The 18,058-nt window shown below is 44.4% G+C and overlaps 1 protein-coding gene across 5 annotated transcripts in view; it reads left to right on the top strand.

Annotated features, from left to right (window-relative positions):
* The first annotated feature begins 227 nt into the window (after nucleotides 1-227).
* The window catches only part of SEPTIN11 (septin 11), a 104,303-nt gene continuing 86,472 nt past the window's right edge, over nucleotides 228-18,058 (top strand). For all 5 annotated transcript variants that reach the window (XM_082611426.1, XM_082611425.1, XM_082611424.1 and 2 more), the window contains exon 1: nucleotides 228-402. In XM_082611426.1, the coding sequence (XP_082467552.1) occupies nucleotides 376-402 (27 nt within the window). In that variant the 5' untranslated portion in view covers nucleotides 228-375. The remainder of the gene's footprint in view (nucleotides 403-18,058) is intronic.

The raw sequence follows: 18,058 nt of genomic DNA, 5'->3' as shown, positions 1-18,058 counted from the left end.
GGAGACGGTCATTTCGGGACCGCCCGCTACATTCGACAAGAGCGAGCTCTGCGGCCTGGACCTGCCGACCAGGGCTGGAGGCCCGCCCGCCTACCATCTTCCCTCCCACCACCTCAGCCCGGGCGCGCAGGCTCACACCCCTTCCTGGGGAAGCAAATGGTCCCTTCCAGGCGGGTGGCCATGTTGTTCTAATAAAGCGGGAGGGGCGGCGGCGTGGGGAGGCGGGGGAGCAGATGCCGCTGGTTGCGCGCGGGAGCCGGGCGCTAGCAGAGCGCAGCCGCGAGGGAGGCGCGGGGGAGGCGAGCCGGAGCCGGAGCCCAAGCAGCAGCTAGTATTGGCGGAGGGCACCCGGGCGCAGCTGGAGCAGCAGCCGCGATGGCCGTGGCCGTGGGGAGACCATCTGTGAGTGCTGGGGCCTCTCTTCCCTCGGCCGCTTCTCCTCCGGCGCTGGGGGGGTTCCCGCTTGCGGGCGGGGGCCGGCGGGGAATACTGGGGGCCGGGAGCGGGGGCCTCGGGACGGCTGCGGCGGTAGCTGTGGGTGTGTGCATGAATTTGGGCGCGTGTCTGGGGCTGAGGGGAGGGCGAGGATCCCCGCGGCTCGGCTACTACGTGATTCAACAGTGTATCGCCTCGTCGCGCCCCGATTCCCGGGATGTGGGAGAAAAAGGACCCCTCGCCTATTTTTTCTTTAAGAGGATCCTTTTGGCCACGGTATTTCTCGGCTGCCTCCTCCCCGCGCACACCTTTCCCCTCGTGACAGTCGAGAAAGGCGCCGGGTGCGGGGGGGGGCGGTTTCCTCCCGGCTCCCCCGCGCCGAGGGGCGACCAGGGCGTGGGAATTGTTAAGCCAAGCGTTGGGTCACGCGGTTGTAGAAGCGGGTCAAAAATGAAGGGGTGGGATTGCTGGGTCGTATGGTAGTTCTATTTTTAGTTTTTTAAGGAACCTCCATACTGTTTTCCATAGTGGCTGTATCAATTTACATTCCCACCAACAGTGCAAGAGGGTTCTCTTTTCTCCACTCCCTCTCCAGCATTTATTTTTTGTGGACTTTTTGATGCTGGCCATTCTGACCGGTGTGAGGTGATACCTTATTGTACTTTTGATTTGCACTTCTCTAATGATTAGTGATGTTGAGCATCCTTTCATGTGTTAAAAAAAATTAAAAAGGGGTGGGATTTCCGTGGTGGCCTCCCCAGTGCACTGTGAGATCCCGGACACCCTCAGGCACCCACGCTGGTGACCGGGCCCTAACCAGGATGTGGACAAAAGCCTTAGATACACAAAGTTTTCAGAGGGCCCCGTTGTGGGGGTGGGTGGAAGTTTTAAAATGCTCTGCGGTTGGAAGGCCGGGGGCGGCGGGCTGGGGAGGCGGGCGAGCGAGGAAGAGGAAGGGATGGCGGGTGCGTGGAGAATCGGGTGCCCCGGGACGGGGCGAGGGAGACGGGGAGGGAGGGAGGGAGGGGGCTGCTTAGTCCCCGAGTTTGCCGGCAGGGCACGGGCCGCGCCTCCGGCGGTGCAAAGCTCATTCAGCGACTCTGGACCCGGCCCGAGGGCAGGCGGACTTCAAGGGTGCGGTTTCAGCCGGGGCTCTGCATCCCGGGTGAAAGGCGGAGGCCGGGGGCGGTGGCGGCCTTCCCTTTTTACTGAAAGGAGCACAGCCGGTGGGGAAAGGCGGAGTCCTCTCTTTCTCTTTCCCCTTTTCTTTGTCGCTGTTCAAAGTCACTTTCGCCCCAATGGGCATTGTGGGCTCCTTGAGCGAGTTTCTTCCCGCTCTACCACCTCCTTTTCTTTTCCTCTCTTCCCCTTCCCACAACTGTGTAGCTGCAGGTGGTGGCTTGAGAGATTTTGCAGGTACAAAGTCTCGCGGAGATACTGGAAGCTCTGCAAGCCCAGAAATGCAAATTGCAAGTCTGTGCTCTCAACCCCCCGGCCCTTCTCCCAACTCTTCCTCCAAATACAGTCGCTTTTTGCGCCCCTCCCCCATAATTAGCGGAGTCCTTCAGCGTGCTCTCACCCGGTTTGGTGGTTCAGCTGCCGCGATGTTTTCAAAGACATTCTCCACCGTCAGAAAATGTGAGTGGTCATATTGAAGTGTAACGGTGGGTCTTTTAGGTAGGTTAAACTCTAATATTTAATGACAAACACTTAAGAATTCAGGTCTCCTCTTGATAATTAGTGGTCATAGATTGTTGTTACTGCGGGAATTTGCATAGTCTCTGGGCTGATCCCTTTATTTTTCTGGTGAGAATATTGAGGTCCAGAGAGGTCAAGTTTATCTGGTTAAATTACTACTCCCACCCCCCCTACCCTACCCCCCTTCCCCAACACACACACACACACATTTACAGAGCACAGATTCAGATAAATAACGATATCTGCTTTAGATAATTGGACAGTGGCTATATGCAAATGTTCTGTGTGTGTGTGGGCAGGGTGTCTTTCAGTAACACCTATTGCTGGTGCATTCTTGAGGCATGGGGGAGGTGGGAGAAATAATTTGCTGCACATTTTCTATAAATTAGTTCATATATGTTAGTTAAATAGGAACAGTATGTGGATTTAAGATTTAGTTGTGTGGCCACAATCATGTCCAACACCAGGTCTGCCAACCAGATGTGAGCTTAATTCCACAGAATTCTTGTGTAAGACCTCTCTCATTCAAAAAATAGAGGCGATTTTACAAAGTGTGTGTGTACAGAGGAGGTAACTGCTTTCTCTGCACATTCCCTGTTGTCATTAGAATTAAGATTAAGTTACTTACAGTTTGGAAACAGAAGACTTTTTTTTTGGACCGAGTTGTGGTAGGGGTGATCAGGAGTTGACTACCAAGTTAAAAAGTCTTTTCATACATTTTCCAAGGAATTGTTGAACTGTTTCACTTTGTTCATTCGGTTCCTGTTTTAAGGGTAGTGTTTGCAGTTAGGTCTTCAAAACAACCCCAGTGAATGCAGAAGATTCTCCAAACCCAGTCCCAGGGTCTCTACACAGAATCCTTCATGGTGGAATTCGCTGGCCCTCCTTTCCCCGTATCTATTCTACGATTTGAACAAAAGAAAGGAAGGGTGTGTTGATAGAAAAGAATCACTCCAAAGTTGACTGTGAATGGAGTTTCCCTAGTTACTCCTTTAGAATTAGATTTTTTTTTTGTTTAGGAAAACGTGAACATATCTCCTTCCCCTACAAACTGCCTCTCTCATTCAGATTGAAGAAAAGTTCAACCAGAATAACTTGCCCTCAACTTTAGACAGACATTCTTGAACTTGAACATCTGAGTGTGATACCTCAGGTACATATGACATGTTACTGGGCAAAAATCCTTATATATCAAATGCAGTATTTTCTATCTTATGAAGTGGTTATCTTCAGTTATAACCATTTTAACTTCAAGGCTAAATTCAGACGTTTCTTAAGTGGATTTGTTGTTGGCTGGGAAACAGAAGCGTCAGTCTGGTGTGATACTGTTTATTTCCATTTTAATCTCGACCCTTAGCTTCTCCATTTTCCCAGGAGTGGTTTTTGGACTTGGCTCCCAGAAGCCCCTGAAGCACATCTGCTGTTTCCAGAGTGACTGATGATTAGCAAGAGCATTTCTCCCCTAGGGATGTGTGCACATTTTGGATGAGTTAGTATTTTGGCATCCAAGTCCCAGGGCCGCTATTATCTTTGTTTTAATCAGAGCATGGTAATTTACTCTACCTGGGAACAGGCTTTAAGTAGCTGATCCTCTCTTTTAAGGAGTAGTGTTCATCAAGTTATAAGGTCTGGGGGTTTAAAAGGACTTTAGAGGTCATTTGGTTCAGCCTCCTCCCCAATGCAGAAAGAAATATTTTCTACATTATCCCTAAGAGAAGTGTTTAAGTCTTTCCAGTGGTGGAGATTCCCCTATGATATCGTTCAAGAAACAAGTTTAATTATCCTTTTATCCACTGCGCCAAAAGGAATGGAAATCCAAGTTCATTCATTAGCTTATTTAACACTATTTATTGAGCACCTCCTGTGTGCCAGGTACTGTTCTAGGTGCCAGGGATACAGTAGTGGACAACAGAGAAATTCCTTCTTACCTGGAGCTTTTATTTTCTGAGAGATTTAGTGTCCGTGTGTATTACAGAAACAAACTTCAATAGCGTATGTAAGCCATTTCGGGAGAAAGGAAATTATGTGCCTATTGCTGAGTCAACAGTTATGATGCAGGTTAAAGGATCTTATCTGTTCGAGGATCATTATAGGCAGTTCCTAAAGATATGGTCTGTCTTCAGCAGGAGGGTGAGGACTGACAACGAAATGTTATTTTCCCTTGTTGTAAAATTGCCATTTCTATGACTTGAGGCTGTGGCCCCTACGTGGAGGGCTGTGGCTTTTGGACCTGGGGAAGGATTAAATCTTTTGAAAGCTGTAGATTATTTTTCTATCTTCTAAAGTATCTTCTTTAAAAATGATATGTCTACATCACGATGAGAAACTGACCCAAGGAATTGATTAAAAGATGAAAACTACTCACATCCCATCGTCCTGATGTAACAGTTCTTAGATTATTCTCATCAACTTTTTGAGGTTTACAGCAGCAGGCATAACCCATACCATATAAACTGCTACTAAGAAACCAAACTGTGTGCCTGGGAGTACTCCGTCTCACTATTTGGACATTCGTATAATCGAGGAAACAGATGCTTAGTGCTTTCACAGGGGCCATGCTATGTCTGTGTCCAGACAAAGGGATGAATGATTTGGATGGCCTGCTTTGACTGATTACCGAAAGACCCAGTGTTTGTTACACTGATGTTGCCACAGCTGATGATGATCTTTGGATTTAGGCTCCCTGCGGAGCAAAAGCTACAGTCAGGGTTTTCTGTGCCTGTGTTTGTCTTTATAGGGCCTTAAACTTGGTTGGGGGGGAGGGTAGGGGATGCTCTTGGATTGTATCATTTATTGGGAACCGTCTTTCATAGCCTTAGCTAAACTGTCTCAACTGGGGTCAGCCAAGCTGAACGATTATTTAAACAAAGACCCAGTAGATCTAAAGCTTCAATCCTTTTTCGCAAAGAGAACTACTTTACAATATAATTGATACTCCCTTTGTTTTGTTTTTTTAGTTTGTTTGTTTTAATCCAGATTGACAGAAAACCGCCTTTCAACTAAACAATACCTCTCCTGTCCACTCAGGCCTTCTGGCAGCCCATCAATGCGGCTGCTGTTGAACATAGAAACAAGACTTGGGCTAAGGTGAAACAGACAGATTTCTAAAAAGAATGCTGGTGATCTAAAAATCAAGTATGCATTGTCTCACGCCTGGCCTGAGGGAGAAATCAGGAGTCTGTTGCCTGATGTGACCAGAGCCAAGGCCTTAGAAACACCTTTTCAGGATTGGTGCCAGTGAGGGTGAGCGCGCATTGCTCAAGTCAAAGGATGCAGGAAGTTGAGTTGTGTGGATGCGTTCAGTCCACCTGCTGAACTAGGACCCTGTGGGATGGAGTGTGATGTGTTGACTCGGGCCAGGCTGGGGTGGAGAGGTGTAGGAATGGCTTCATGCTCCAGAAGAACATCCTCGTATCCAACAAGGGGGAGCTTGGTTCCTGCCTTTTTTTTTTTTTTAATTTTAAAAATTGTCGTGAAAATATACCTAACATAAAATGTGTCTGTTTTTTTTAAACACACACACACTGTATTTTACTTTTACAAGAGATAAATAAACTGACACCAAGCATTGTAAATGGATGACCACAACAAAAGCAGCAATGACTGCAATTACCAAACACGAAACACACTCATACTGTGTCATGATATTGACATTCAGTCCAGGAATCCTCCACTGTAACAGCTCCTTTACTTTGCAGTGAAAATTGATTTGTATATTTTTTGCCTCTGAGTCCTTGTGGGATTGTGTCTGTTTTTGATAATTAAGTAACATTCCTTTGGGAAGAATTTATGATTTTCTTTCTAATTCTTTTTTCTTGTAGAAGTAGAATTACAATAATATAGATAGGTTAGAAATGGAAAAACAAAACAACTCTCAACACCCTAATGCATCAGTGGTCATTCTTGGCTTCCTAATCCATCTGCTTTATCAGATACATCTTGTGCACTTTCTTTGTGTAGGTGCTGAGGTTATGACGTAAGTCCTTGAGATGCCGTCCCTGATGTCATAGAATTTCTCTGAAGGATGAGCAAGCACTAGGTCTCAGCAAGGAAAGTGAGGTGGGGCGGTGGCTAGGGAAAAGTGTTCCAAGCCAAGGGAACAGCATGTGCAAAGCTCTGAGGTAAGGCAGAGCCTCTTAAGGGAATCCAGTGTAGCAGGGACATCAGCATTCAGGATGGCATAGAGTGGATGGACGTGAGGCTGAGAAGGTGGTGGGAAGAGACCACGTCACTTTTGCAGTGCATTCTTCAAGACATGGGTACTTACTACATAGCTCTTTAAATATTTTATATGCTATCCACCCGATCCACAACATAGGATATCCCAGATTCTTAGACTTGGTTGATGGAAGACACTGAAAATCTTCAGAGCACTAATTCTTCAGGTTTCAGGGGAGGCTCGGGGAGTTGATTTCTTTCATGGCCAAATCAAGCCCTTAAAGAACTGAGGAAGTAAAGACTGAGGAAGGGCACAGAGAAGAGTGACAACATCACCAGGCCTTCCTCTGTCTAGTCTTCTGTATTGAGCTCTTCCTCAAGATGTAGAACTAAAGTCTTACTTCCTTACACACCAAAGCAACTGAGTCCTGAAGGGTGGCGTAGAATGCTAGGACTTCTCCCACCTTGGACTGCAAGTGCCGGTCGGTGTTGTCCATAAAGAAAACTAAAAACCCACTGGATCCTATGAAAACAGGAGGAGAGTCTTTTAAAAGCCAGGGTCCTGTTAAGACTTAATCCTTTTTCATTCATCTTCCTTTGTGTACCCTTTTCATGCCAATATAAACTTCATGAATCTCATTAAGGATGCCCATTAAATTTACTCAGACCTCCTGTTGGAAGGAAAAGGCTTGACTCACAGCTTCTTTGTGAGGTATAGGAAACCTGTGCAGCGTCTTGATTTTTAAGTTTTTTCTATTTAAATTACTGTCAAGACAATTACTTCTCTTTATCCTCACAAAAATTCTGAGAAGTAATACAGGCAAGAAAACTGAGGCACAAAGAAGTTGTCACTAATCTGGTACAGCCAATTAGTGGGAGAGCTTGGCTTTGGAACCAACAGTTCTTAGACCAATGTGCATACAGACCTACCATTTGTATTGGTCAGTTAGACTGAATTATGTTGAGGTAACAAATTGGTCCCGGGATCTGGTGGCTTACACAGCAAAGGTCTATTTCTCACACAGGGTCCTTGTCTGTTCCATCCTCTGAGATCCGCTCCGTGCTGAACTGACCCTAGGACCCAGGCTGAGGGAACGTTCTGTCCTCTCTCTGGACATTGCCAGTCTGGTGGCAGAGGAAGAAGAGGCCTGCTGAACCCTGAACTGACTTTTTAAGCTCTTGGGTGGGTCACTTGCACGTGAACATCATTGACCAAACTAAATGTTTACTCCTAAATTCAACAGGATGGAGATGGATAATCCTTCTGCAGAGAGTGGCTCTGCCAGTCACTTGGCCAAGCTGGAGGGGATGGGGAAGTAAACCCTCCCCTAGGGAGAGCCAGTGATTGTGTTGAATAGTAAGAGTTCACCATAGCTTCCTGGTCAGGGCATCTGCTGGAGAGCCAAGGGTCTTTATTTTTTTGTAAAATTGTCTCCCTGTCTGTAATGATTTTTCTCAGTCTATTTGTCCCACTCTGATTCTAGCTGGACATGGTAGAATGATGAGAGAGGGAAAAAGAGTGTCTGTGTGTGTTTAAGCAGCCAGAATGAACTGAAGGCAGAGAGTATGATTATTCCTATTCTTTCACAATGAGCTTCCAATAGCACCGTCACCAAATAAGGGATGAGTGGTGACCTTCTCAAAGACCTTCTGTGCTAGTCTCTGGTGGCCCCAACTCTGGGACTGTACTCTCTGGGAAATGGTTTTGAGGCTATTAGGGCTTCCAACTGCTTGATAGAATTATTTCCCTTAGGATGCTTCCAAATCAGTCTTTTCCCAGCCTGGCCCTGTCTGTTCCTAAATGCAGATGCATCTATGACACCCTTCTTTTCTGTGCTTTATTTTCTCTCTGCTGAGAGGTACTAATACAGTCATCCCTCAGTATCTGCAGGGACTGGTTCCAGGATCTCCGCGGATACCAATATCTGCAGATGCTCAAGTCCCTTATATAAAAGGGCCTAGTATTGTTGGCCCTCCGTATCTGGATTCAGCCAACCGCTGATGTGGTCCCTGCAGATAGGGATAGAGGACTGTATGTAGCATTTTGGTTGAGAATGTGGGCTCTAGAGCCAGACTGCTGGCCTCCTAGTGTATCACCTCTGCCATTTGACCACCTTTGTGACCTTAGACAAGTTACTCACCTTGTGTACCTCACATTCCTCATCTGTAAAATAATTACAGTACCTTCTTCAAAGGTTTACAGGATTAAATGAGTTATTACACCAGGTGCTTACAATGATGCATGAAACATTCGTCCTCAGTAAAAGACAAACAAATACTGAAATAATAACTGCTTTATACCTAAGGCTGGGCTCAAAGCAGAACTGCCACCCCCCACCCCCCCGCCCCCAGCAGGAGGCGAGCATTTGCCCCTTCCCTTGCTCACACACCTGAAATGTACACTCTTCCCTTTTTCTTGTCAGGGCACACTTTTGAGGCACAGATCCAACATACACGCTCCTTGAAGCCTCCATTCACCAACCCAGGTTTTGGTGACTTTTCTGTCTTTGAATTCCAGCAGCAGTAATGCCCACCACACTTATGTGCCACCTACATAGTGTTCTGGCGCACCTCCAGCCCCAAGTTACTTTTTTTAAATAAAGAGGAATGATCAAATCTAGTTGTGAATGTTTAAAAAAGCCTCATTACGTTAAGCAATATGTTCTGATAACCTTGACCACATTCATGTACTCTTAGCCCTAACTGACAGGCTTAAGGGAGGGGCTGGCGCTGTGCACAGACCCCACAGCCCAAGAGACATTTGACCGAAGGAGTGGAAACTGGTCCTTGGATCCGTTGGATGAGACGTGTACCGGCTCCCCTCCTCTCAGCCACCCTTTTATTCCAGCTGTGCTGTGCTAACCTCTGGCAGGTGTAGACCTCATCTCTACAGCTTTCTGCCCCAGGCTTCTCGGCTGTAGTGTTCTGCTTCGCTGTTCTGACCTATGTACGTATCTGGATGTCCAAGGGAGTTACCATTACATGGCTCACCTCTGACTGCTGGGGGATAGAAGCTGGTAGATAAATACTTCTCTTTTGTCACTAAGTTGGACAATTCTGAGGCACAATCAGAGGGTCCACATGGGCCCCAGCCCTCAGGGGTGATTGGTCTATCCTTTAGGATAGCTTTCCTCTTTCGCTGTTAAACTTTTCCCAGTCCCCACTCCTGTTTCTCTGGATCACTTTCACATTAGCTGCATGCATGCAAACCCTTGCCTCAGGCCCCTGCATTTTGGGGAAACCCAGGTGAAAACACCTTGTTTCCTGCTTTGGGGCTCTTCTTTTGCCTTATGCAGATGAGGGAGACTGCATGTTGCTTTTGTAACATACCAGATTACTCTGGACATCAAAAAAATAGGTTCAGAACAAACTGATCTTTTATCAGGTTTTTACTGTTTACTGGAGGACAGACTTCAAACTGCTGTAAAAAAAGCTAGACCCAGGGATTTCCCTGGTGGTACAGTGGTTAAGGATCCACCTGCTAATGCAGGGGACACGGGTATAAGGTCTAGCTCATGCTCTCAAGAAGCCTGCAGTTCAGTTGAGGAAAAAGTCTGAGACTCAGGTAATGCTCAACTTTCATGATTTTGGGGGGGTGGGTGGCAGCGTCTTGTCAGGCTCTTCTGACTACTATTTAGCCCTCCCTTTTCCCTTAGATAGTAAATGTCAGGAACTTGATTCCGAATTCAGAAAAGTAGGGCCCGTTTTATTTCCCTTCTCTTCTCATTTTATAATGTAATTTGAGGAGTGCTAGAAAGATGACCTCAACTTTATTTCCTTCTAGGCTACCATTAGAAATTTATTCTTTTGGTTTAAGGTGAGGAGAAAAAAGGCACAACAAAGGGAATTGACAAATTGTATCAGAGTCTGGAGGGGATGTTTTCAAAATTTCTTCCAGATTAGTTTGTATGCCCCATTATCTCTTCAAAACATAGTGACTGCCACAGCGTGCCAAATGCTTTGACTAGTAGACTAATATTCTATTCTAGGGCACGTGGGCATTTCTGTACCTACCATGCCTGCTGGATCAGTAAGCCAGTACCCATGCTTACTGGGTCAATTGTTTCCAAACCCGCTTATGCCAGTTGTAGTAATCATCATAACGTGCATAATTTAATATTATGTAAATCTATGAAATATAAGTGCAAAAATAGAAAGATTTAGTAAAGGTGAGAATTTTGCTAAAGTAAAACTGCTGTGAATTTAATATGGTTAAGTTGGAGAAAAAAATTGTAAGAATCTAAAGGAGTCTGAATTCAGATTACATTGAAAATGTTTCAAAATTCTGACTCCACTTGAGAAACAAACTGGAAATCATAGATGATGCTTATGGGTTTGTACCAGAAAGACACCTCTAAATGGAATTTCTCTAACTCATTATGATGAAAACAAACCTTGGCCTTTTGTCAAAAAAATTGGTGCATGAATGTATGTTTATATGTTTTAAGGTAAAATAAAATGTTTAGGCTATAACGATTTTTTTTAAATAGTAGTTTTTATTGTGTATGAAATTTGGAGTGAGTTTTATTAATTAATTTATTATTTTTTGCTGTGTTGGGTCTTTGTTTCTGTGCGAGGGCTTTCTCTATAGTTGTGGCAAGCGGGGGTCACTCTTCATCGCGGTGCGCGGGCCTCTCACTGCTGTGGCCTCTCGCGCTGCGGAGCACAGGATCCGGACGCGCAGGCTCAGCGGCCATGGCTCACGGGCCCAGCCGCTCTGCGGCATGTGGGATCTTCCCGGACCGGGGCACGAACCCGTGTCCCCTGTATCGGCAGGCGGACTCTCAACCACTGCGCCACCAGGGAAGCCCTAGAAAACTTTTTTATTGAGAAAAATATCAAACATACACAGAGTAAGGATGGAGGTGTTCATTATAACATTCTCTCATCACCCAGGCCAATCCTATATCATCTGTTTTCCCTTTTCTCTAACCTCTTCTCTTTCCTACCTGTCAACCCCCCAAATTATTTTGAAGTAAATTCCAGGACAGTCTGATTTCATTTTGTTTTAAAAGCTAAGATGGTAATCTGGGGGAATGAGGGGAATGGTATTAGAAAGAGGTACTCAGGGATCTTCAAATGTATTGGTGATAAAAAAAAAAAAAAGACTTGAAGTATAGAGATGGGAAAAGTTATGGTTTGACAAAGGTAGGTAATGAGTATACAGATGTGCTATGTTTTGTTTGCTTGAAATATTTCATCACCCTCATCATCATAAGAAGCCAAGCTTGAGCCCAGAGATGGCACAGTCACTGTACCAGGCCTCACTTACCTGTGCTTACAGTGAACTTTGAGTTCCTGGATAATTTAAACATTCACACATTACTCGTCTGCGGTATTTATCATTGAGCTTAATTGAATGCCAACAGTGCTATAGAGTCGTAGGATCTGTAAAGAGGTGGAAAGCAAGCGGAAGATCTTTCTCTTTAGCCCAGTCTCCTCCCAACACTTGGTTTCAGAGAGCGGTAGCTTGATTGGAGCTCACACTGAGTCCAGAGTTTTCTGTCACACCACACTTGCCAGATCGACTGATTTGCTGAGTTAAAGCTTGCAGCGCTAAGTCACTCCTACCTACTTTTTTAAAATGGCAGATTCCTTTTTATAAATAAATAAATTAATTAATTTTTGACTGCATTGGGTCTTCATTGCTGCGCGCGGGCTTCAGTAGTTGTGGCTCGTGGGCTCTACAGTGCAGGCTCAGTAATTGTGGCGCGTGGGGTTAGTTGCTCTGCAGCATGTGGGAACTTACCGGACCAGGGCTCGAATCCATGTCCCCTGCATTAGCAGGCGGATTCTTAACCACTGCACCACCAGGGAAGTCCTCACAATGGCAGATTCTTATGATCTCTTTTAGAGCAGATACATTATTTCTAAGTCTACTTGCAGTTTTGCAGGTACTCTTGTTGGAGGGAAGTGTTTTTGTAATTAGCAGTATAAAGAAGTCATTTATGAAATTTTATATTTGGGGCTGAGAATTGATGCCTGTTACTGGTGGAGAGTATTATAGGAAATGCCTGTTTGTTTTTTACATTTCTGTTTATAAAAGAAACCCTTGTAGCAAGCACATTTTGGTCATGTGGACACATTGAAGGAAATAGTGCTTGCATCAATGATATTTAAAAGTGCAGTTTTCCTTTACTATGTAAAATGAGAATTGTTGCTGTGCTTTTGTAGTTCAATTTAGAGGCTAAAAATGATTTTCTTCCCTTCTGATAGTGTGCAGAATATGTATATTCTAAATTTGGAACGCTGTACTTAGGATCTCAGGATTTAAGGGGAATGCATTTGTGATGGTAAAGGATCTTGTATCATCAGAAATGCTCCCAGGCCTTGGCTCAGCTGTCCTATTGATGGAGGAAGATAATATGCTTTAGAAGAAGAGCTATTAAAATTTTTAGCAACATTCTGAACAACTGCAAGCCCATGGTTGCAACAGGATGCTGTTCCTCTTCCATGGTCAAGTCTCTAAAAGCGTGCCCTTTGTGTTCCCTTGGTCTTTTGTTAACTACATTCCTGGGACGGAGGGAAGAGCTTTGTCTAATCTCATCGTCTACATTGCAATTTGGTCCAGTTTGTTGTTATTCCATGGTCTGTGGAGATAGTGAATAGTTGGTTAACACCCTACATATAAATGTTACCAGGAGTCAAAGATTTATGCCATTTTTACAAATAATACTCCCGTGAAATGAGCCTTCTTATCTCCACTTGACAAGAGATAGTTGAATCCATGGTAGGGCAAGAAGATTTAGGGAAATGTTTTGTCAAGTCAGTTGCTCTGTCCTTTTCATGTAGGATAGAGAGAAGAAACTATTAAGGCTTTAAAAATGACCGTGACCTGATTAGGAGACTGTAGCAACTATTTTCAGTAAAGAGGGCACAAGATTAGTGTGAGTAGCAGGTTTTTTTCTTTTTTAATGTATTAAGTTTATAGATTTTGAAAAGCTTTTATATTAGATGAAATTTAAATCTAGCAATAACACATCTTGAAAAAGAAAATAAATTGATCTCAATTAAGCATTCTTACACTTAATTACATTTAGAAAAATGTTAAACTTGATGTCACCATAACACTAGTAAGAAATAGAAGTTTACCATATGTGTTCTCTTTAAAATAGTTAATGAGCCATGGTTTACTAGCAATCTAGCAATCTTTGATAGGCCTCAGTTTGGTTCTGGAGTGAATTATTTATGGCATGGTAAGATAGTAAGGGAGAGAAATATGTCAAACTGTCTTTGACCAGGGTGAGCTTCATTATTTGGCTCATTTACTTGAAGGGAAAAAAGTACCAAAAGGGACAACTCTCAGATTCTTCTAGTTAAACTGCTATAAACGGGCAAGCACGTGCCACCTCTTGATTCTGGTTGTTGAAATAAGGGTGTTAGCGGTGCCATAGTTTTTCAAGAGAAGACGGACATTTAGAGTTTGAGGTGAAATTTCCCCATCTGAAAATGTTGGCAACAAAATCAAATATTTTAAAAATACTGTGTGGGCCACATACACACATGCTCATGGGCTGAGTCTGCCAGTATGCAGTCTGATTTCCACTTGAAATGATTCATTTATTTTTCTTGTATTTGAATAAAGAACTCATTAAAGTTTTTAAATTTTATTTTGTTTTGGTATGCCTTTTAGAATGCTTTAACATTTGAGCAATTACAGTGCTTTGTGTGGAAAATACTCTGGTTTTTTAAAACAGAAGCAGTGCCTTGAACTCCGGTATGAAAATGTCTAGATTGTTCGAGGGCAGCATCAAAACTTGTAAATTGTTGGGCTTCCCTGGTGGCACAGTGGTTGAGAGTCCGCCTGCCGATGCAGGGGACACAGGTTTGTGCCCCGGCCCGGGAGGATCCCACATGCTGTGGAGCGGCTGGGCCCGTGAGCCATGGCCGCTGAGCCTGCGCGTCCGGAGCCTGTGCTCCGCAACGGGAGAGGCCACAACAGTGAGAGGACTGCGTACCGCAAAAAAAAAAAAACCAAACCAAACAAACAAAAAACCTTGTAACTTGTTTCGCTCACAGGATATCTCCAAACAGGTTTGATCACATTGGGAGAAATGGAACCGGAGTTGTGTGGCGTGACTAGGACCCACAGCAGAGAGAATGGGAGGGATTCATGAGTGTGTGGGATCCAATGTAAATATCCCTCTGCAAAAACTTGTGCTATATATAGTGAATGGGGTTGGATTTTTTTTTCCTTCCTTTTTGGTTGAGGTCCAATGACAGTTAATGGCTGTTTCTTACAGGCTGTGAAATTATTTATGAGTTTGGCAGTAGGATGATGTAAGATGCAAGTGGATATAGGTAGAATGAGGGCTGTTACCAAATTCCAGTAAACTCTTAGTGCTGGAGCTGGGAGGGAATTGAGAGGTCATCTCATCAGGGCCTGCCTTTGAGACGGGGAACTGAGGCCCGAGTTCAGCTGAGACTGAAATTCCCCATTCACCCTTCCCTGCCTGGCAGGAGCCCAGCATTCTCCCTTCTTTTCCTCTCCCTGCCTGTAGGAAAATGTATCTTCCAGGAACTATTTGTGACAATTAGAGAGTCTTGGAAAACAAAGAAAAGCAGATGTTTGGTGAACAGAACTTTTAGAAAACAACTTGCGAGGAGGTTGTCTTTCCGATTGTTAGAACGTTTTTATTGGTAAAGTTTCTGTGGTTGTTTTTTGTGAGTCTTGATACCCATCTTTCCCAAAGTCTACTCTTCCATAATGGGTATAAGAAAAGCAAAAAACCAGTTAGATCATCGACAGAAAAATGTGGCAATTAATTACCTTTAAGTCTGCAGAATTTCCTAGTGGTGGGTTCAGCCACATGAACTAGTTGATTTCAGCTGTTTCTGAACTACTGAAATGCTAGTTTCACATGGTTCAAGATAGTAGCTTGAGCAAAAGGGTAATAAGTACAGTTGACCCTTGAACAACAGAGGTTTGAACTGCACAGGTCCACTTAGAAGTGGATATTTTTCAATAGCAAATACTACAGTACTATGTCTGTGGTTGGTTGAATTCAAGGATGCAGAGAAACCACTTGTATGCAGGGCTGACTACACATTATACGAGGATTAACCCCTGTGTTGTTCAAGGGTCAGCTGTACTGGGGTATCTTCCTAGCCCTCTAAAAACATCCTTAACGTTTTACACGGTCACTGGCCACTCAGCCCTTCTCAGTTTATCCTGCTCAAACACTGTTCTGCTGGGGTACTTTTACTAAGAAATGTGGAATTGAAAGCTCCACGTGCACACGTGGAACAATCTTCCTTCCACATGTTACCTTTGGCTTGAAAAGCCTCCCTCGCCTTGAAGAAAAGACTACCCAGCTAAAGTCAGATGCTGGATTTGTTTCTAATTGTTCAAGCGAACAGAAGCCAGCTGGAATGGAAGTCTTGGTCAACAGCAAGATAGTTTTGTTTTTTTAAAAATTAATTAATTAATTTTTTAAATGTTTTTTGGCTGCGTTGGGTCTTCATTGCTGCGCACGGGCTTTCTCTACTTGCAGCAAGCGGGGTCTACTCTTCGTTGCGGTGGCTTCTCTTATTGCGGAGCATGGGCTCTAGGCACGCGGGCTTCAGTAGTTGTGGCTCGTGGGCTCCAGAATGCAGGCTCAGTAGCTGTGGTGCATGGGCTTAGTTGTTCCGCGGCATGTGGGATCTTTCCGGACCAGGGCTCGAACCCGTGTCCCCTGCATTGGGAGGTGGTCTCTTAACCACTGTGCCACCAGGGAAGCCCCCAGCAAGATAGTTTGATATGCAGTTATATTAATGTTACAATTTGTATTGAGGATCTGAGACTTTTGGAAACATTGCCCTGTTATTGTAATTGAATCCTAATTCTGATTTGGCAGTGGTAGTGGCGGGGGGGGGCGGTGGTGAGTGGGCCCACAGAAAGCAATGTTGTAAACTTTAGACTTTTTCTTCCGCTAGTTTCCTAAATCGAATCCACTGAGTATTGGCTTTGTCAAACCGACTTTTGTTAAACAAGTGGCATTTTAGCATTTTGTAGATTTGGAAAATAAGTATAAAATAAGAGGCATTTGGGCTTCCCTGGTGGCGCAGTGGTTGGGAGTCTGCCTGCCGATGCAGGGGACGCCGGTTCGTGCCCCGGTCTGGGAAGATCCCACATGCCGCGGAGTGGCTGGGCCCGTGAGCCATGGCCGCTGAGCCTGCGCGTCCGGAGCCTGTGCTCTGCAACGGGAGAGGCCACAACAGTGAGAGGCCCGCGTACCACACACACACACACACACACAAAAGGAGACATTTAAGCTTAACTCTGAAAATTTTATTTGAGAGATGTTGTGATCTCAATAATATTTCAGACGTCTGACCAAATAGAGGTCTGAAAATCTTTTGACTTTAGGCATCTTAAGAAATTAAAAAAAAAGAAATCCACCCAAGATCCAATCAATAAGAGAAAGCCAAACTCTACCAACTTCATGGTTCATAAAGATCAGAGTGCACTGCAACTGAATAAATACAACGAAAGAGCCACCATAAAGAGCAACTTGGAAATGGGATTTTTCTGTACTCCTTTGAACCAGAGGGTTAGAGATACGTTTCTAACATTTCAGTCCTTTTTGACTATTGGTTTAAAATCTGTGCTTTACTCCAATTCTTAAAGCATTGCATAATACTTGTATATGAGCTGTAGAACTAAGGGACCCTTTTATTGATATAAAACGTTTTCCAAAGGAAAAAGGTACTGGAGAGGCTGAATCTCTTAAATTACTTCTGCAAAGCTGCCCTTCCATACTCTGTTCTCTTTGGGATGCAGGCTCACCTCCCCAGGGTGGCATGCTCTTCATGACTGGATGCCTTTCCTCCCATAATCCCTATGAAGCTATTGCTGGGTCCTGAGCACATCTCCATGCAAACTCAGTCTTCGCACATCACAGAAATGCCTTTCTCCTGGCTTCTTCCACCCTCTACACCTACTCATCCTGCGAGACTCTCCAGGCCTTTTAGCTTTCCTCTCGCCCAGGCAGAGTTGGGAAGACTTCTTTTCTGAAGTCCCATTTATCTTGGGCTCCTGTAATAAGCAGATATTTCGTTGTACCGTAATGGTTTTCATGCCTTATTCATTTTTGTATCTTAAATACAGTATAGAATAGTGCCTGGCCCAAAGGAGTTCCTCAATAAATGCTTCAAAAATAAGTCAGCAGTAACAGGCCCAGGTTTCTGCCTAATGTAGAAGGACTTAATCAGTAAAAATTACTGTGGCAGAACATCCTAGAAGGAGGTTAGGGAACAAAGAGTTTAACAATCTGCTCAATTTTCCCCAGGAATTCTCAGTTATCTTTATTTAATGGTTGAGCACCTGACAGTAGGTTGCTATGGAGGGCTGAGAAGTGAACACAAATGCAGTGGGCTGAAGGTTTTAATTTTCATTTCACCTGTTTCTTGTCTCAGCTCAATTTTTCTCAGCCCTGGGTTGCTCAGGCTATACCAGTTGGAGTTGACAGAGCATGATGTAATTTACTCCTGCCCGTCAGAAAATATTGCAGAGTGACTGGGTGAGGCAGCCTCAGTAAATGGTACAGGTGGTTCTCTTTGATGCTGTACTCAGGGCCTTCCCCTGGGCGTATTTTTCCTAATTATTGAAATTGTATGAATAGCAGTGATCCCTGAAGCTCTTCTGTGTGGAAGTTGGTGGGCTGCTTTCAGTATTTCCACTTTCATTACTTATTATCTTCCAGAGAGCTGCCAGGTGAAAGTTCTAGAAATAATAGCATGTGAAGTGGTTATTCATAGTTGTCTTTGTCCTGTGGAAGTGAGG

This window comes from Mesoplodon mirus, assembly GCF_964341445.2.
Source record: "Mesoplodon mirus genome assembly, chromosome: 2".
Lineage (NCBI taxonomy): Eukaryota > Metazoa > Chordata > Mammalia > Artiodactyla > Ziphiidae > Mesoplodon > Mesoplodon mirus.
The sequence above is the reverse complement of the archived record's forward strand: the minus strand, read 5'-3'. Positions and strand labels throughout refer to the sequence as shown.